This window comes from Carcharhinus amblyrhynchos, unplaced genomic scaffold (assembly GCF_965287045.1).
Source record: "Carcharhinus amblyrhynchos unplaced genomic scaffold, sCarAmb.v2.hapA scaffold_44, whole genome shotgun sequence".
Lineage (NCBI taxonomy): Eukaryota > Metazoa > Chordata > Chondrichthyes > Carcharhiniformes > Carcharhinidae > Carcharhinus > Carcharhinus amblyrhynchos.
Window position 1 is genome coordinate 2,457,103 of NW_027649785.1, and position 20,456 is coordinate 2,477,558.

The following is a 20,456-nucleotide window of genomic DNA, read 5'->3' on the forward strand; positions in this document are numbered from 1 at the left end:
TGATCACAAGATCACCAAAAAAAGAAGTTTTAATTTAAACCATTCTTCCTTCCCCTGAAAGCTCTATATTCCCCGGGTTTCCCTATTGTGGAGTGACATCCAGGCAGCCCGCCCTGTGACTGTCCCATTCTGTCCATCACTAGGACACACCTGAGAACAGCCCAGGAGAAGTTAGCCTGGGGTTCATTCCCTTCCCCTCAGTGCCTCATTTCCAGATGGCATGGCTGAGATTTACAACCTACTATAAAGACAGTTGGCACAATATTGCCAGTTGGGCCAGATGTCAAATCTGAAGCCTCCAGCCTAGTGGTTTGAGGTAGGTTATATGTATGCAGAGCACTGCAAAGCTACACTGAAATTGAGTCATAGATAAACAAATCTGGCCATCGATATACAAAGCTCGGGGACGTTGACCATAGCCACACAGAGCTTGGTCATAGTTAGATGAATCTTGACACAAGTATTCAGAGCTTGCTGTAAGTATACAGAACTTAGATTTAGGTATACTGAGCTGGAAATAGGAGTAACAGACTTCAACTGAAATTAATCACGAGAGCACTTTCTCACTGCTCTTTTCTATCTGCCGAGGCTTTTTCATTTAAGAGAATTGCAATTTTTGTGTTAAATTCACGCAGCTGTTTCCTTTATGTACAAATTACTAAAAAAAATTATACCAGTATGAAATCAAATCTTGCATGTTTTTAAGCACTTACCAGGGACAGCTGAAACTAAGCTATCTTTATATCTGATTTGATTTTGATTGGATTTACTATTGTCACATGTATTAACATACAGTGAAAAGTATTATTTCTTGTGTGCTATACAGACAAGTGATGCTGGGGGAAAGACTTCAGAATCTTCCTCCAGGTGTCAACTAGTGGCCAGTATCTGCAGCTACATCATCATGACAGAAAAAAAACACAAATTGGGAAAGGGTTTGCCTTTGTATAGAGTCTTTTGTGATCTCAGGATATCCCAAAGTGCTTTACAGACAAAGAACCTTTGAAGGACAGTCACTGTGGTAGAGAAACCATTTACAGTGGTAAATGGCATGAACACAAATGTCGGATGAAAGATTTTTGACAACAGGAATAGCGTTTGTGTTCACCCCAGGAAGCAGAGTTTGAATAAGTGTGAAAGCTTGAACTTTATATCTCTCAAGCAGTGTGTTTTGAAAGGCTAAGACCCCACACTTTGAGGAATCGCGGGTAATAGTTTGAATGCTCACATGCGAGTCCCTAGACTTCACCTTCACAACAGAGGACGGGAATATCAAAGGGGAAAGAAAAAACAGTGACGCACCTAATCCAACTCCATTCGAAAAGTGTTTTGAAAAATGCATTTTTAAATAGGTGTGCATATTTGGTGAAACCATGACAAACTTCAGTTGCACGTTGCCTGCGGTAGAGTTATGGTAAGACATTGGGATTGCTAGCATGTCTGCATGCTGTCTGCAGTGATAACAGTTCAAAGGTATGTGTTGCCTGGTTACCGCTTCAGACATACTTTGGATAACCAAGAGGGAAAATCTCTTGGAAAATGTACCTTTTAATGTGAAAGGTATCATCGGAAGCATTAACAACTGTTATTTCTGTATCTGATGCCATAGGTTGTTCTGTGGGTAGGATACAGATGCAATGTGTACCTGGGCAGGTGTTGGCTATAAATCACAGTGATTTGAAACAACCCAAACTCCTTGTGCATTTTCTACCTCCAAGGTTAAAGAACTTTGAGGCCGGAGGGGCCTACAAGAAGGTGTGGGGAAATAATCAGGATGGTGTTGTGGCCAGCCAGCCGGCCAGAGTGATGGACGACCGGGAGCAGATGGCCATGAGCGGTGGATACATCCGAAGGTAAAAGGTTCCATTTCGATAAAGGTCAGCTGTTGTTAATTCCCATTGGAAAGATATTCAAGGGCAGTCTGTGCCATAAAGTGCTTATTCTTTGTCTATTCACATTAGTCCATACATTATTGCTGGGAAATCTTATCCACCCTGTTCATAGAAACTCCACAGTTAGAAAGAGGCCATTCAGCCCAACGAGTCTGCACCGAGAACGATCCTATCCCCGGCCCTATCCCTACTACTCCACACATTTACCTGAATAATCCTTCTAACCTACACATCCGGGGACACTAAGGGGCAATTTAGCATGACCAATGCACCTAACCCGCACATCTTTGGACTGTGGGAGGAAACTGGAGCATCCGGAGGAAACGCATGCAGACATGAGGAGAATGTGCAAAGTCCACACAGACAGAGACCCAAGCCGGCAATCAAACCCAGGGTCCCTGGCGCTGTGAAGCAGCAGTGCTAACCACTGTGCCACTGTGCCATACACTTCATACACTGTGCTCTCTTGTCATACACTTCAGTTCCCAGGTTGTTAGAATAAGAATTACATTGCTACAAGTAGCAAACAGGCCCTTCACAGTTCATCTTAAAATGCTGGGACCCAGTATCCCATGGATAGCTGGGACATGGAGTCACTACACCCAGTGGAGTCTGAAGGTTATTATTGGGCTGGGTTTGAATTTTGCAAGCTGGGAGATTGTTTGTTTGTAGGAGGTAAATATCTGTCACTGGCTTTGTGTCCCAGACTCTAAAAGCTGGACGTAAACGTGGAGTCAATCTTCATTATTTTGCTACGAATAAGCTTTTGCTTGCTGCATTGAGATTCCTTAGAAAGGAAAGTTCATTCACAATTCCATTTTCAGGGAATGTCTGGAGGCCAAGCTCCCCCTCTATCAGCTTCAGCTCAGTGACTTTAGTCATCCTGATTTGACTCAGAAAGTTCAGTTTGGACAAAACTGAACTTTCCACAACAAGCACGTGGTCAGCCGCAGTTTCTAACACCTTCCTTGGACTGATTTCAGAGTCACAGACGACGCTCGGGAAAATGAGATGGAAGAAAACCTGGACCAGGTGGGAAGCATCATCGGAAACCTCCGACATATGGCGCTGGATATGAGCAATGAGATTGGCTCTCAGAATGCCCAGATTGACCGGATTGTGGTTAAGGTAAGAAGTTTAAATTTTATCATTGGGAATTGTCAGTGAAAAGCAAAGGTCCTTATGAGTAAGACACACCCAGAGTGGAAAAGAATAGACACAGGGTTGACGCAGTAGTTAGGTGACAGTAAGCTTGGATTTTGGGCTGAGTTCTAGAAAGGCATGTTAGAGTGGGAATGTGTCACAAGGTTTGAGGAGGAATAATGTGCAGTATTGTGAGATTAGGTGGGCAACAGAAGAGCATTCAGAGAAACAGTAACCATAGTGTTTACAAGATAGAGGGCAGGATTTTACAGCCTTGATCGAGCGAGACCAGAAATTCTCACCCCAAGGTCAATGGACATTTAAATTGCCTGCCCCTCGCCCACTCTGATTCCGCAGCGGGTGGGACGGTAGAATTCTGGCGAGTGTGTCCTAGTGGAATGTCCTCTTGATCCTATCCCAAGCTTTCCTCCTTCCTTCACCCCATCATTGAATGTAGACTGTAGTATAAAGGATTAAATTCTAACTGCTAATGAGATAGTATACATCATCTCGGGAAGTGATTTAACATCTCATGACTGGTTCAGTATGGACCTCATGGTGAGATGGAGCCATCGTCAGAGGTTACTGTTTTCCTTATTTCCGCAGACTCTGTACATACTCGGTGTTAGTGCAATGAGATAAAGAGTAATATAGGTCTTGCTCACTGGAGTTCCCTCTCCCTTAAACTATTAACTTCACCCCTCAAAACCCCATCTCCTTAACCTAGCATTCAGTTAACTTTCATTTTCAATCCCTGTCTTCTGTCTGTTTCTCTTCTATTTATTTGTGAGGCTTCTCTGGATTTTCTGCTAATGTTACAATTATGAATTAAGAGGTGGACTGGTCGCGATGGGAAAAGGCATCTGTGGGGGGGCTAGAAGTTTTTAAAAAATCATAGAAATAGCTTCACAGATTAATAAAGAAAGCAAACACAATTCTGGGGATCAGTTTTAAATCCGTTCACTCTGTACCAGCTCATTCTCACCACACAGCGCCTGGACATTGTGAATTAACAATCCCCCCTCTATCTGAGTTACTTGAGGGTTATAACCAAACACTATCCTCATTATGAGAAATGATTTGATTGGATTTATTATTGTCACGTGTATTAGTATACAATGAAAAGTATTGTTTCTTGCACGCTATACAGACAAAGCATACCATTCATAGAGAAGGAAAGGAAAGAGTGCAGGATAATGTTACAGTCATAGCTAGGGTGTAGAGAACAGGAACAGGAGTAGTCCAATCAGCCCATCGAGCCTTCTCCACCATTCAATACAATCACTTCAAAGCTTGAATAAAACTAAGTAAGTAATACTCTGTGCACTGTTCCTTCCTCCACATTATATTCCATTTGCCATGTTCTTGCCCACTCACTAAGTCTGTCCAATTCCTCCTGTAGTCATTTGGCATCTTCCTCACAACATACATTCCCACCTGGATTTGTCTCATCCTTGAACTTGGAAATCTCTCTGGTCGCCACATCCAAGTTATTGATCTATTCTGTAAATAGCGAATCACCACCTATCAGTGTTAGAATGTTTCATCATTGGATGTAAGAATCATAGAGTAGTGATAGTGTGACAGGGGACTTACAGATGGGGGAAGGCTGTTCAGTCCATCTTAACTCATCCATCCATACTGGACTCCCAACATTATTTACTGGATTAGGTTTTCACCTCATCACCCTGCTGTAAATATTGGTGTCTCTGTGTGAAGATACACCACTTGATAGCAACCCTAAAGTTACCATTTACTAGTTTAATTGATACATTTTAGTCTCTAAACTATAATTTAAGAACACATGTGCACACATATTCATATACATACATGCAAACATGCCCATATAAACCCATATACACACATTCCACATACCATACACATGCACACACATGTATATGTACACACACATACGCACACACATTTATGCACAAATACACATACATGCATGCACACTCAAACAGCATATATGTCATACACAGACATATGTGTGCCTGAATATGTACACACGTGTATATTTACATATACATCCAGAGCATATATATATACATACATAGACATATTCATGCATGAACATGCACACATGGTGCGGCCGCACTTGGAGTATTGTGTACAGTTCTGGTCCCCACATTATAGGAAGGATGTGGAGGCATTGGAGAGGGTGCAGAGGAGGTTTACCAGGATGTTGCCTGGTATGGAGGGAAGGGCCTATGAGGAGAGGCTGAGGGATTTGAGGTTGTTTTCGTTAGAAAGAAGGCGGCTAAGAGGGGACCTTATTGAAACGTACAAGATGATTAGAGGTTTAGATAGGGTGGACAGTGATAGCCTTTTTCCTCGGATGGAGAAAGCTAGCACGAGGGGACATAGCTTTAAATTAAGGGGTGGTAGTTATAGGACGGATGTCAGAGGTAGGTTCTTTACCCAGAGGGTGGTAAGGGTATGGAATGCCCTGCCTGCTGCAGTTGTAGATGCGCCAAGTTTGGGAGCGTTTAAGAGATCCGTGGATAGGTTTATGGATGGAAAGGGAATGGTTTAGGTTAGAGGGTCATTGCTTTTTTCTTAATTGGTCGGCGCAACATCGAGGGCCGAAGGGCCTGTTCTGCACTGTAACGTTCTATGTTCTATGTTAATGAACCGGGACAAGTGTTAGATTTGTTTCTGGGAGAGCACTTTGGAGATAGTGACCACAATTCGGTGTCCTTCATTATTGCAATGGAGAGGGATAGGGTCACACGGCAGGGCAAGGTTTATAATTGGGGCAGGGGTAATTATGATGCGATTAGGCAAGAATTAGGGAGCATAAGATGGGAACAGAAACTGTCAGGTATGGGCACAATGAAAAGTGGAGCTTGTTCAAGGAACAAATACTGCGTGTCCTTGATAGGTATGTCCCTGTCAGACAGGGAGGAAATGGCTGAGTGAGGGAACCACGGTGCACAAAAGGGGTTAAATGTCTTGTCAAGAGGAAAAAAGGAAGCGTATGTAAGGGTGAGAAAACAAGGTTCAGTTATGTCACTTGAGGGTTACAAGGTAGCAAGGAATGAGTTAAAGGGCTTAGGAGAGCGAGGAAGGGGCATGAGAAGTCCTTGGTGGGTCGGATCAAGGAAAATCCCAAGGCTTTTAACTCTTATGTGAGAAATAAAAGACTGACCAGGGTGAGGTTAGGGCCAGTCAAGGATAGTAGTGGGAACTTGTGCATGGAGTCAGAAGAGATAGGAGAGGTGATGAATGAATACTTTTCTTCAGTGTTTACTAAGGAGAAAGGCCATGTTTTTGAGGATGAGTGTGTGATACAGGCTGATAGGCTGGAGGAGGTAGATGTTCTGAGGGAAAATGTATTAGCAATTTTGAAAAACCTGAGGGTCGATAAGTCCCCTGAGCCAGATAGGATATATCCTAGGATTCTTTGGGAGGCAAGAATCCCTCTGCCTCCGAAAGAATCTATTGCAATCCAAAAGATTGCAGAACGTTTAGCTTTGATCTTTGGGTCCTCACTGTCCACAGGGATAGTAAAAAGCCTGACAACACCAGGTTTTAGTCCAACCTATTTATTTGATAATATACTCACAAGCTTTCGGGTTAGCCCCTTCGTCAGGTGAATGGAGAGTTCTGGCCTCAGACAGAGCATATAAAGCATATATATATGCTCTGTCTGAGGCCAGAACTCTCCATTCACCTGACGAAGGGGCTAACCCGAAAGCTTGTGAGTATATTATCAAATAAATAGGTTGGACTAAAACCTGGTGTTGTCAGACTTTTTACTGTGTTTACGCCAGTCCAACCCCGGCATACCCACATCACAGGGATAGTACCAGAGGACAAGAGAGTGGCAAATGTTGTTCCTCTGTTCAAGGAAGGACATAGGAATTATAGACCAGTTAGTCTTACTTCAGTGGTCGGTAAGTTAATGGAAAAGATCCTGAGGGATAGGATTTACGACCATTTGGAAAGATGCAGCTTAATCCGGGACAGTCAGCACGGGTTTGTGAAGGGTAAATCTTGCTTCACAAATTTGATTGAATTCTTTGAGGAGGTAACTAAGTGTGTGGATGAAGGTCGAGCAGTTGATATCGTATACATGGATTTTGGTAAGGCATTTTATAAGGTTCCCCATGGTAGGCTTAAGAAGAAAGTAAGGAGGTGTGGGATAGAGGGAAACTTGGCCGATTGGAGAAGTAACTGACTATCTTATAGAAGACAGAGGGTGGTGGTGGAGGGAAAATTTTCAGACTGGAGACCTGTGGTGTACCACAGGGATCAGTGCTGGGTCCTCTGCTATTTGTGATTTTTATCAATGACTTGGAAGAAAGGGCTGAAGGGTGGGTTAGTAAATTTGCTGACGACACCAAGATTGGTGGAGTAGTGGATGAGGTGGAGAGCTCCTGTAGGCTGCAAAGAGACATTGATAGGATACAGAGCTGGGCTGAAAACTGGCAGATGGAGTTTAACCCTGATAAGTGCGAGGTGATTCATTTTGGTAGGACAAATTTGAATGTGGATTACAGGGTCAAGGGCAGGGATCTGAGAAATGTGGAGGAACAGAGAGATCTTGGGGTTCATATCCACAGGTCTCTGAAGGCTGCCACTCAAGTGGATAGAGCCATGAAGAAGGCTTATAGTGTGTTAGCATTTATTAACAGGGGGTTTGAGTTTAAGAGCCGCGGGGTTACTCTGCAACTATACCGGATGTTGGTGCGACCACATTTGGAATATTGTGTTCAGTTCTGGTCACCTCACTATAAGAAGGATGTGGAAGCATTGGAGAGAGTGCAGAGGAGATTTACCAGGATGCTGCCTGGTTTGGAGGGTAGGTTGAGGAAAGGTTGAGGGAGCTAAGGCTTTACTCTTCAGAGTGGAGGAGGATGAGAAGCGACTTAATACAGGTTTATAAGATGATGAGGGGGATTGATGGAGTGGACATGCAGAGACTATTTCCTCGGGTGGATGTAGCTGTTACTCGGGGGCATAACTATAAGGTTCATGGTGGGAGATATAGGAGGTAGATTCTTCACTCAGAGAGTGGTTGGGGTGTAGAATAGACTACCTGCTGTGATAGTGGAGTCGGACACTTTAGGAACTTTCAGGCGGTTATTGGACAGGCACATGGAGCACACCAGAATGATAGGGACAGGATAGCTTGATCTTGGTTTTGGACAAAGCTCGGCACAACATCGAGGGCCGAAGGGCTGTAATGTTCTATGTTCTATAACACAAACATATGTAAGCATGCATGTGTGTAAGCTTGTTCACCCATACAAGCGCACTAACATCTCCATGAATAAGCCTAGATACCCCTGGATGTGCGACACCACAAGCCAAACCCTCAGAGCGACAGAAAGTAAACTTGCTGTGCTGCCCCTTTAAGCTGTTTCTGCTTTCTCTTCCAGGGGGATATGAACAAAGCCCGCATCGATGAAGCCAACAAGCATGCCACCAAGATGCTGTGAGCTACTTCCAGACCAGAATCCTCCTTTCTGCCAGATTCCCTCCCATTCCATTATCCATTGCAGCATCTGAAAGGTTCCTGTGAGGGGCGAGTCCCTGTTGCTGTGATAGGAAAACCACACGGTTCAATATCTTTCTGTACATTTTAATTTATTTTATAATTTCTCAGTGTAGCGAATTTTTCCAGTTGTGTAAGGTGTATATTTCAATGTCAATGTGTGTAATTGCCTGCCCAGATTAAGCTCAGTGTACTATTTTGTTTCAATCTCTGTGCTGGTCGGTCCTTTTTCCTGAATGAATCGTTCTGTGTAACCGCCTGATAACATGAGCATGAACCAAGCTCGGTGTGCACAGCTGAATAAACGTACAGCCAATCCCTCAACCTTCATTAAGATGTCAGACTAGCGCAGTAAGGGAGGAGAGGGGCCTCCTCTGAGACTGGGGACTGATGCAGAGATCACAGGCAGCCTGAGAGCAAAGAGGAGGATTGGTAACAGAGCAAGAGCACAATTTGTGATAGGAAAACTCAGTGAGATTTCATGCTGGCGAATTCTTTCCAGTGCAGTTTGCCAGAGCCCGGTTTAGTTTTGTGGCCTGGCAGCTGAGGTTTTATTCCTATAATTTATTGGATAAGCACGCTCTGACTTTTATTCATTATATCACAGCTTGAAATATGATGTCAACAATCAGAACTTGAGGGAAACGGGAACTGGGGCTGAGGTTGACTGGGAGCTGAGCTTGTTTTGTGCATTTTAAAGAGCCCACCCTGATCTTGTATTCTCAAAGAGACCAGTCATTTAGAATTAAGTTTGCAAGTTAGCTATTTCATTAATACTCTTAGAAATAAGATGCAAATGCTGAATCGCTGATATAAGAGCAGGAAGTATCAGAAGTGCAGTCAGCGTCTGAACATTCACTAATGATCACAGTTGGAGGATTGACCCTTGTTTCAGGGGCAATGTTAACACCAACCACTATCTGCCTCTTCTCTGTGTTCCCTGCCCTTGTATCTGAGGTGAGATGTTATATTAGAGACCTTGCTTTATCAAACAGCCATGAAAACATCACTGAAACTGGCCACACAATCGAAAGCGACATATCAGTGCAATCTGCAGCCCAGTTTCTCACTTACGTTCAGTCCTGCATCTTGAAGTTATAAACACGTTATCCAGCCTGAAACTTGTCAAAGTGGAAATCTCTCATTGTTGCTAATGGCCTTTTCCCTCCCTTCAGGAAACGGTGTCATTTATATAGCTTTTTATTTTATCTCAGACATTATTAAGTTCTGGTGCCTTGAATGCATGCACATGTGTGTAAGCTCATTCACCCATACAAGCGCACTAACATCTACATGAATAAGCCTAGATACCCCTGGATGTACGACACCACAAGCCAAACCCTTGGTTCCTGGTGACACAGCAACTCCTCCTTTGCAACTCTGATGTTTTACTGTCATGGAGCACCAACAGAGGTCATTTGGTCCATCATGACTCTGCTAGCCCTTTTGGTAGAGTCTATCCAGTTAGATTTCTCCATATCCCTGCACATATGTCTCCTCTTCAAGGTATTTATCCAATTCCCTCCTGAAAGTTACTGTTGAACTCCCTTCTTTTTGGACTGTTTGTTCCAGGTCACAATAACTTGCTTTGTTTAAAAAGATTCTCCTCATCTCCCCTTCTGGTTCTTTCACCAAATATCTGAATGTTCCTCTAGCTCCGGATTCTGCTCTCAGTGGAACAGTATCTCCCTCTTTCCCTGTGGAAAGTTACGATTGGATCTGCTTCCAATGCGCTTTCAGATCATTCCTTCCAGTGTTGCATCTCTGGCTTCTTCAGCAAGTTTACCATGATACAGAATCATAAAAATGTCAATACACCAGCAGATAGTTTGGTCCCTGCCTGTGTCAGTGTTACTGACCCACTGCCCGTGCTTTCAATACTTTCCTTGTACCCAGCTCCACCTTAAACAGGATCAAAGCAGAAAAGCTCAGCATGTCAGGCACCATCTGTGGAGAGAGAACAACAGAGTGACTGGCTGGAATTTTCAGGCCATTCAGGCCACTGGGATTCTCCGGTCCTGCTGCAGTGGATGAAGACTTGGCTGAGTGCCAAATTCTCCAAGCTTGCTTGTAGCAGGAGCATTTCAATGACCTTTACTCAGTTCCGGTAAAAGGTCATAAACCCAACTTGTTAACTCTGCTTCTCACTGCACAGATGCTGCCTGATCTGTTGAGTATTTCCTGCTTTTATTTCAGAGTTCCATCATGGGCAGGATTTGGCATTTATTTCCATCTTCAGTGATTTGGGCTCTCTGGACTCCTCTGTGGACTCCTCTGTGGACCCCTCTGTGGATCCCTCTGTGGATCCCTCTGTGGACCTCTCTGTGGACCCCTCGTTGTTGTGAACCTTTGTCTCAAGCACACCAGCTTTAACTTTTCCGAGCTGCTCGGGTTTTTTTGTCCAGAGTGCCAGTGAGAGATCTGGCTTGTGTAGCCCCAGGGTAGGCCAGTGACAGGATTTGTGATATAAGGGGATGGTTCAGGAGTCGGATGACTGACCTGCACAAAATAAACAGCACAATAATAACAAAAAACTCAATGTGAAAGGATGTTAATGAAGAAGCAGAATTGGTGGCAGGGAGTGGGAGATGAGGCTGACGGCTCCCTCGTGTTACAACGGCCGGGTAGAAGTAACATTGAAGCAAGCAGCCTCAATCCCGGGCTGCGCTGAATGGGAAGCAGCTCCTTCCCCAGATCCTAGCTCTTTGTGATTCTCCTGAGTACAGTCGCTTTATACAGCCAGGGGGACGCTGTCTCTTTAAGTGCTTGTTTACTTGTTGACTCACTGTTACCGTGGTTACCGAATGGTTTTCTGCACCAAGGAAAGTATCACAAACGTCTCTTTGCAAACGTCATCACACCCTGACCCCTGACCTCACACAGCTCATTGGCCTTGCAAGAGATCTGCATGCGGCCCGTGTGAAAGTATAAATGGCTTTGTTCATCCACCCGTCCCCTCCCCGTACCGCCATCAATGACATTGTGCTGAGCAGACGGGTTGTTACCACTCACCCAGCTCCAAGGTCTGTTCTTCCTTCGCCAACTCAAACTATGCACTGTTCATGTTGCATGGCCGTGTTTGAAGCTGTCACTCCCCGGCTTCTCCTCACACACCCAGAACGACAGCACCTGGGTTCCTGCTCGTCTCTGCTTTTATCACCCTGAACCCATACTCAGTTCCAATTGGACTCTTAAAGCAAACCCCAACCTGGGAGGGAGCTTGCTCTTAGGATCTCACCTTATAAAGGCAATACTTTCACCGTTTACACTGAACATTTCCCCGCCTGATCTCTGCTCGCTGTTCCGAGGCTCGAGAAAACGGCGTTTTCCTCCCATTTCCCGGCACCTGGAGCACTCATCCCGATGAAGGTTTAAATCCGAGTCGGAAAATTTGGTCCAATTGGGAGGCTCACGTCCCCAGTACAGGACGTGGCCTCCTATCCAGCCACCTGGGAACGAACCCTCGCTCACCGTTCGGTCCCAGTGCCAGGGAAAGAGGAGGCAAATTACAGACTTTCACTTAGAGCTGCTGAAATCTCCCCCCCCCAACCCCGACCACTGACAGCAACACATTCCCAACATCGTTTCAAAATACTGAATAACTCAACACATAGATATTAATAAACAAACATCCAAAAATGCCAAAGCTATAAGTGCTAAAAAGTGAAATTATTTGTTTCTTTTTCCTATTGTATTTATACTTACACATTCAGTCCAATGAAACTTCTCAAACAAATTATTATTTAATTCCACCCTTTGTTTTAATGAATTCCAAAATCGCAAAATCTGCCAAATCAGCCTGATTTCCTCATTGGGAAAGACCTACCCCTATAGGAAATCTCTAATGTCAGCACAGCTGCTGAGACCAGGTTACGAAGATCTCAGGAGCTTTAACAGGGCCAGGTGAGCTGAACTCAGCCCAAGTGTATCTGTTCCACACTGCTTTGCTGAACCAGAGACTGAGAGCTGTGAATGTTAGCCAAGATAATCAGAACTTATTTTAAACCTGATCTGGGAAATTCCCTAGCTGAATCCTTGCCTCGAATGCACTGGGTGTGTGGGCATTTCTCTGTGAGGGTCAATGTGTGTGGATATCGCTGATGGGTCAGTGTGTATGGGTACCTCTGTGTGAGGGTCAGCGTGTGTGTGGGCATCTCTCACTCTATGAGGGTCAGTGTGTGTGGATATCTCTCTGTAATGGTCAGTGTGTGAGCATTTCTCTGATGGTCAGTATGTGCGGGTACCTCTCACTCTGTAATGTCAATGTGTGCGGATATCTCTGTATGTGAGGGTCAGTATGTGTGGACATCTCTCTCTTTAATGGTCAGTGTGTGTGGACATCTGTCTCCGTGATGGTCAGTGTGTGTGGATAGCTCTCTGTGTGAGGGTCAGTGTGTGGACATCTCTCTGTGTGATGGTCAATCTGTGTGAGCATCTCTCTCTGTGTGAGGGTCAGTGCGTGTGGCTATCTCTCTGTGTGATGGTCAGTGTGTGGGTATCTCTCTGTGTGAGGGTCAGTGCGTGTGGCTATCTCTCTGTGTGAGGGTCAGTGTGTGGGTATCTCTCTGTGTGAGGGTCAGTGTGTGTGGCTATCTCTGTGTGAGGGTCAGTGTGTGTGGCTATCTCTCTGTGTGAGGGTCAGTGTGTGTGGGTATCTCTCTGTGTGAGGGTCAGTGTATGTGGCTATCTCTCTGTGTGAGGGTCAGTGTGTGTGGCTATCTCTCTGTGTGAGGGTCAGTGTGTGGGTATCTCTCTGTGTGAGGGTCAGTGTGTGGGTATCTCTCTGTGTGAGGGTCAGTGTGTGTGGGTATCTCTCTGTGTGAGGGTCAGTGTGTGTGGCTATCTCTCTGTGTGAGGGTCAGTGTGTGGGTATCTCTCTGTGTGAGGGTCAGTGTGTGTAGCTATCTCTCTGTGTGAGGGTCAGTGTGTGTGGCTATCTCTCTGTGTGAGGGTCAGTGTGTGGGTATCTCTCTGTGTGAGGGTCAGTGCGTGTAGCTATCTCTCTGTGTGAGGGTCAGTGTGTGTGGCTATCTCTCTGTGTGAGGGTCAGTGTGTGGGTATCTCTCTGTGTGAGGGTCAGTGTGTGTGGCTATCTCTCTGTGTGAGGGTCAGTGTGTGTGGGTATCTCTCTGTGTGAGGGTCAGTGTGTGTGGCTATCTCTCTGTGTGAGGGTCAGTGTGTGTGGCTATCTCTCTGTGTGATGGTCAGTGTGTGTGGGTATCTCTCTGTGTGAGGGTCAGTGTGTGTGGCTATCTCTCTGTGTGAGGGTCAGTGTGTGTGGCTATCTCTCTGTGTGAGGGTCAGTGTGTGTGGGTATCTCTCTGTGTGAGGGTCAGTGTGTAGCTATCTCTCTGTGTGAGGGTCAGTGTGTGTGGCTATCTCTCTGTGTGAGGGTCAGTGTGTGGGTATCTCTCTGTGTGAGGGTCAGTGTGTGTGGCTATCTCTCTGTGTGAGGGTCAGTGTGTGTGGGTATCTCTGTGTGAGGGTCAGTCTGTGTGGCTATCTCTCTGTGTGAGGGTCAGTGTGTGTGGCTATCTCTCTGTGTGTGGGTCAGTGTGTGGGTATCTCTCTGTGTGAGGGTCAGTGCGTGTGGCTATCTCTCTGTGTGAGGGTCGGTGTGTGTGACTATCTCTCTGTGTGAGGGTCAGTGTGTGTGGGTATCTCTCTGTGTGAGGGTCAGTGTGTGTGGCTATCTCTCTGTGTGAGGGTCAGTGTGTGGGTATCTCTGTGTGAGGGTCAGTGTGTGTGGGTATCTCTCTGTGTGAGGGTCCGTGTGTGTGGCTATCTCTCTGTGTGAGGGTCAGTGTGTGGGTATCTCTCTGTGTGAGGGTCAGTGTGTGTGGGTATCTCTCTGTGTGAGGGTCAGTGTGTGTGGGTATGTCTCTGTGTGAGGGTCAGTGTGTGTGGCTATCTCTCTGTGTGAGGGTCAGTGTGTGTGGGTATCTCTCTGTGTGAGGGTCAGTGTGTGTGCCTATCTCTCTGTGTGAGGGTCAGTGTGTGTGGGTATCTCTCTGTGTGAGGGTCAGTGTGTGTGGATATCTCTCTGTGTGAGGGTCAGTGTGTGGCTATCTCTCTGTGTGAGGGTCAGTGCGTGTGGCTATCTCTCTGTGTGAGGGTCAGTGTGTGTGGCTATCTCTCTGTGTGAGGGTCAGTGCGTGTGGCTATCTCTCTGTGTGAGGGTCAGTGTGTGTGGGTATCTCTCTGTGTGAGGGTCAGTGTGTGGCTATCTCTCTGTGTGAGGGTCAGTGTGTGTGGGTATCTCTCTGTGCGAGGGTCAGTGTGTGTGGGTATCTCTCTGTGTGAGGGTCAGTGTGTGTGGGTATCTCTCTGTGTGAGGGTCAGTGCGTGTGGCTATCTCTCTGTGTGAGGGTCAGTGCGTGTGGCTATCTCTCTGTGTGAGGGTCAGTGCGTGTGGCTATCTCTCTGTGTGAGGGTCAGTGTGTGTGGCTATCTCTCTGTGTGAGGGTCAGTGTGTGTGGGTATCTCTCTGTGTGAGGGTCAGTGTGTGTGGCTATCTCTCTGTGTGAGGGTCAGTGTGTGTGGCTATCTCTCTGTGTGAGGGTCAGTGTGTGTGGCTATCTCTCTGTGTGAGGGTCAGTGTGTGGGTATCTCTCTGTGTGAGGGTCAGTGTGTGTGGGTATCTCTCTGTGTGAGGGTCAGTGTGTGGCTATCTCTCTGTGTGAGGGTCAGTGTGTGGGTATCTCTCTGTGTGAGGGTCAGTGTGTGTGGCTATCTCTCTGTGTGAGGGTCAGTGTGTGTGGGTATCTCTCTGTGTGAGGGTCAGTGTGTGTGGTATCTCTCTGTGTGAGGGTCAGTGTGTGGGTATCTCTCTGTGTGAGGGTCAGTGTGTGGGTATCTCTCTGTGTGAGGGTCAGTGTGTGTGGTATCTCTCTGTGTGAGGGTCAGTGTGTGGGTATCTCTCTGTGTGAGGGTCAGTGTGTGGGTATCTCTCTGTGTGAGGGTCAGTGTGTGTGGCTATCTCTCTGTGTGAGGGTCAGTGTGTGTGGGTATCTCTCTGTGTGAGGGTCAGTGTGTGGGTATCTCTCTGTGTGAGGTTCAGTGTGTGGGTATCTCTCTGTGTGAGGGTCAGTGTGTGTGGCTATCTCTCTGTGTGAGGGTCAGTGTGTGTGGGTATCTCTCTGTGTGAGGGTCAGTGTGTGGGTATCTCTCTGTGTGAGGGTCAGTGTGTGTGGGTATCTCTCTGTGTGTGGGTCAGTGTGTGGGTATCTCTCTGTGTGAGGGTCAGTGTGTGGGTATCTCTCTGTGTGAGGGTCAGTGTGTGTGGCTATCTCTCTGTGTGAGGGTCAGTGTGTGTGGGTCAGTGTGTGGGTATCTCTCTGTGTGAGGGTCAGTGTGTGGCTATCTCTCTGTGTGAGGGTCAGTGCGTGTGGCTATCTCTCTGTGTGAGGGTCAGTGTGTGTGGGTATCTCTCTGTGTGAGGGTCAGTGTGTGTGACTATCTCTCTGTGTGAGGGTCAGTGTGTGTGGCTATCTCTCTGTGTGAGGGTCAGTGTGTGTGGATACCTTTGTATAATAGACTGATGGAAGAATATTCTAGAAGGCATTGTCGTTAATCTCCTGGTGAGTGTAGATGTGCAAAGGCCTCTGGGGGTAGATTTTCATTAAGGTGAGTAATGGGTGTCAGGAAATTTCCAGCCTGCCCTGGGAGTTTTGCAAATGTGGAATGTTTGTTCTGGGGTGGGGCGACGACAGGAGTTACCCCCTCCACTCTCGTAAAGAGTCAGGGGAGTGATCAGAGTTACTCAACACTGATTCTGGCTGGTTAAAATGCCCACCCCAGTGTTCTGAGATTTTCTCACAGGTTTAATAATGGCAGCAGAACACAGATCAGCCTCTTTAGCCATCCTCCCTCACACCCCTACACTCTCCATCACCCATCCGTTCCACACAATGTCCCTGTACCGTTCTCCACACACCCTCTTACCCCTAATGTCCACACACCCTGTACAAAATCAGTGAACCCACTCACTTCCTGAATCTAGTGCTACACTCTGGCTGACTGGGACCTGGTTCCATCCCAGAACAGGTCTCCAGTCTGTTGCCAGAGGCTTTTATTGTGAGGTGTACCACCCCACATCAAGCGTGGCTGACCAGAGATTCCCCCAGTTTTACCGCCAGCCATTTGGAAGGATTTTACAGGTTGACGCTCAGCCTGTTTGGCCGTGTTACAAATGTCCCTTCCTTGGCCATCAGGTCCTGAGGGGGATTCAAAACCGGAGTGTCCACCTGCAGTCTAATGGGCTGGGGAGGTGCATGGGGCAGTTCCTGAGTGACTGATTCTCTAATCGTGTGGATCTGTATCTGTTGGTGTTCTCTGGTGTGGCGGTGGATCATGTGTGTGTCTGGGAGGTGGGGGGGGAGCAGATTATGTGGGTGTGTCTGGGGGGCTTGTGTGGGTGTGTCTGGGGGGGATTGTGTGAGTGTGTCTGGGGGGGGTTGTGTGAGTGTGTCTGGGGGGGATTGTGTGGGTGTGTCTGGGGGGGATTGTGTGAGTGTGTCTGGGGGGGGGTTGTGTGAGTGTGTCTGGGGGGGATTGTGTGGGTGTGTCTGGGGGGGATTGTGTGAGTGTGTCTGGGGGGGGGTTGTGTGAGTGTGTCTGGGGGGGATTGTGTGAGTGTGTCTGGGGGGGGTTGTGTGGGTGTGTCTGGGGGGGGATTGTGTGAGTGCGTCTGGGGGGGATTGTGTGAGTGCATCTGGGGGGGATTGTGTGGGTGTGTCTGGGGGTATTGTGTGAGTGTGTCTGGGGGGGATTGTGTGAGTGTGTCTGGCGGGGGTTGTGTGAGTGCGTCTGGGGGGGATTGTGTGAGTGCGTCTGGGGGGGATTGTGTGTGTGCCTGGGGGGGATTGTGTGAGTGTGTCTGGGGGGGATTGTGTGAGTGTGTCTGGGGGGGATTGTGTGAGTGTGCCTGGGGGGGGTTGTGTGAGTGTGTCTGGGGGGGATTGTGTGAGTGTGTCTGGGGGGGATTGTGTGAGTGTGTCTGGGGGGGATTGTGTGAGTGTGTCTGGGGGGGATTGTGTGAGTGTGTCTGGGGGGGATTGTGTGGGTGTGTCTGGGGGGGATTGTGTGGGTGTGTCTGGGGGGGATTGTGTGAGTGTGTCGGGGGGGGATTGTGTGAGTGTGTCAGGGGGGTGGGGATTGTGTGAGTGTGTCTGGGGGGGATTGTGTGAGTGTGTCAGGGGGGTGGGGATTGTGTGAGTGTGTCTGGGGGGGATTGTGTGAGTGTGTCTGGGGGGGATTGTGTGGGTGTGTCTGGGGGTATTGTGTGTGTGTGTCTGGCGGGGGTTGTGTGAGTGTGTCTGGGGGGGATTGTGTGAGTGTGTCTGGGGGGGATTGTGTGGGTGTGTCTGGGGGTATTGTGTGAGTGTGTCTGGCGGGGGTTGTGTGAGTGCGTCTGGGGGGGATTGTGTGAGTGTGTCTGGGGGGGATTGTGTGAGTGTGTCTGGGGGGGATTGTGTGAGTGTGTCTGGGGGGGATTGTGTGAGTGTGTCTGGGGGGGATTGTGTGAGTGTGCCTGGGGGGGATTGTGTGTGTGTCTGGGGGGGATTGTGTGAGTGCGTCTGGGGGGGATTGTGTGAGTGTGTCTGGGGGGGATTGTGTGAGTGTGTCTGGGGGGGATTGTGTGAGTGTGTCTGGGGGGGATTGTGTGAGTGTGTCTGGGGGGATTGTGTGGGTGTGTCTGGGCGGGGATTGTGTGTGTGCCTGGGGGGATTGTGTGAGTGTGTCTGGGGGGGATTGTGTGAGTGTGTCTGGGGGGGATTGTGTGAGTGTGTCTGGGGGGGATTGTGTGAGTGTGCCTGGGGGGGATTGTGTGTGTGTCTGGGGGGGATTGTGTGAGTGCGTCTGGGGGGGATTGTGTGAGTGTGTCTGGGGGGGATTGTGTGAGTGTGTCTGGGGGGGATTGTGTGAGTGTGTCTGGGGGGGATTGTGTGAGTGTGCCTGGGGGGGTTGTGTGTGTGTCTGGGGGGGATTGTGTGGGTGTGTCTGGGGGGGGTTGTGTGAGTGTGTCTGGGGGGGATTGTGTGAGTGTGTCTGGGGGGGATTGTGTGGGTGTGTCTGGGGGGGATTGTGTGAGTGCGTCTGGGGGGGATTGTGTGTGTGTGTCTGGGGGGGATTGTGTGAGTGTGTCTGGGGGGGATTGTGTGGGTGCGTCTGGGGGGGATTGTGTGAGTGCGTCTGGGGGGGATTGTGTGAGTGTGTCTGGGGGGGATTGTGTGAGTGCGTCTGGGGGGGATTGTGTGAGTGTGTCTGGGGGGGATTGTGTGAGTGTGTCTGGGGGGGATTGTGTGTGTGTGTCTGGGGGGGATTGTGTGAGTGTGTCTGGGGGGGATTGTGTGGGTGTGTCTGGGGGGGATTGTGTGAGTGCGTCTGGGGGGGATTGTGTGAGTGTGTCTGGGGGGGATTGTGTGGGTGTGTCTGGGGGGGATTGTGTGAGTGCGTCTGGGGGGGATTGTGTGAGTGCGTCTGGGGGGGATTGTGTGTGTGTGTCTGGGGGGGATTGTGTGAGTGTGTCTGGGGGGGATTGTGTGGGTGTGTCTGGGGGGGATTGTGTGAGTGCGTCTGGGGGGGATTGTGTGAGTGTGTCTGGGGGGGATTGTGTGGGTGTGTCTGGGGGGGATTGTGTGAGTGCGTCTGGGGGGGATTGTGTGTGTGTCTGGGGGGGATTGTGTGAGTGTGTCTGGGGGGGATTGTGTGGGTGTGTCTGGGGGGGTTGTGTGAGTGTGTCTGGGGGGGATTGTGTGAGTGTGTCTGGGGGGGATTGTGTGTGTGTGTCTGGGGGGGATTGTGTGTGTGCCTGGGGGGGGTTGTGTGAGTGTGTCTGGGGGGGATTGTGTGGGTGTGTCTGGGGGGGATTGTGTGAGTGTGTCTGGGGGGGATTGTGTGGGTGTGTCTGGGGGGGGATTGTGTGAGTGTCTGGGGGGGATTGTGTGAGTGTGTCTGGGGGGGATTGTGTGGGTGTGTCTGGGCGGGGATTGTGTGAGTGTGCCTGGGGGGGATTGTGTGAGTGTGTCTGGGGGGGATTGTGTGAGTGTGTCTGGGGGGGATTGTGTGAGTGTGTCTGGGGGGGATTGTGTGAGTGTGTCTGGGGGGGATTGTGTGAGTGTGTCAGGGGGGTGGGGATTGTGTGAGTGTGTCTGGGGGGGATTGTGTGAGTGTGTCTGGGGGGAATTGTGTGAGTGTGTCTGGGGGGGATTGTGTGGGTGTGTCTGGGGGGGATTCTGTGGGTGTGCCTGGGGGGGGGTTGTGTGGGTGTGCCTGGGGGGTATTGTGTGAGTGTGTCTGGGGGGGGTTGTGTGAGTGTGTCTGGGGGGGATTGTGTGAGTGTGTCTGGGGGGGATTGTGTGGGTGTGTCTGGGGGGGATTGTGTGAGTGTGTCTGGGGGGGATTGTGTGGGTGTGTCTGGGGGGAGGCGCGGGGATTGTGTGGGTGTGTGTGGGGGGGGGATTGTGTGGGTGTGTCTGGGGGGGATTGTGTGGGTGTGTCTGGGGGGAGGCGCGGGGATTGTGTGGGTGTGTGTGGGGGGGGGATTGTGTGGGTGTGTTTGGGGGGAGGCGCGGGGATTGTGTGGGTGTGTTTGGGGGGGGGATTGTGTGGGTGTGTCTGGGGGGGGGGGAATTGTGTGGGTGTGTCTGGGGGGGGGATTGTGTGGGTGTGTCTGGGGGGAGGCGCGGGGATTGTGTGGGTGTGTTTGGGGGGGGGATTGTGTGGGTGTGTTTGGGGGGAGGCGCGGGGATTGTGTGGGTGTGTTTGGGGGGGGGATTGTGTGGGTGTGTTTGGGGGGAGGCGCGGGGATTGTGTGGGTGTGTTTGGGGGGGGGATTGTGTGGGTGTGTCTGGGGGGGGGGAATTGTGTGGGTGTGTCTGGGGGGGGGATTGTGTGAGTGTGTCTGGGGGGGGGAT

General features: G+C 48.9%; 1 protein-coding gene across 3 annotated transcripts in view; it reads left to right on the forward strand.

Annotated features, from left to right (window-relative positions):
- LOC145337171 (synaptosomal-associated protein 25) overlaps window positions 1–13,325 on the forward strand; it is a 233,163-nt gene extending 219,838 nt beyond the window's left edge. For all 3 annotated transcript variants that reach the window (XM_080181962.1, XM_080181961.1, XM_080181963.1), the window contains exons 6-8: window positions 1,719–1,853; window positions 2,876–3,020; window positions 8,423–13,325. In XM_080181962.1, coding sequence (XP_080038088.1) covers window positions 1,719–1,853; window positions 2,876–3,020; window positions 8,423–8,482 — 340 coding nt within the window. In that variant the 3' untranslated portion in view covers window positions 8,483–13,325. The remainder of the gene's footprint in view (window positions 1–1,718; window positions 1,854–2,875; window positions 3,021–8,422) is intronic.
- The last annotated feature ends 7,131 nt before the right edge of the window (window positions 13,326–20,456 follow it).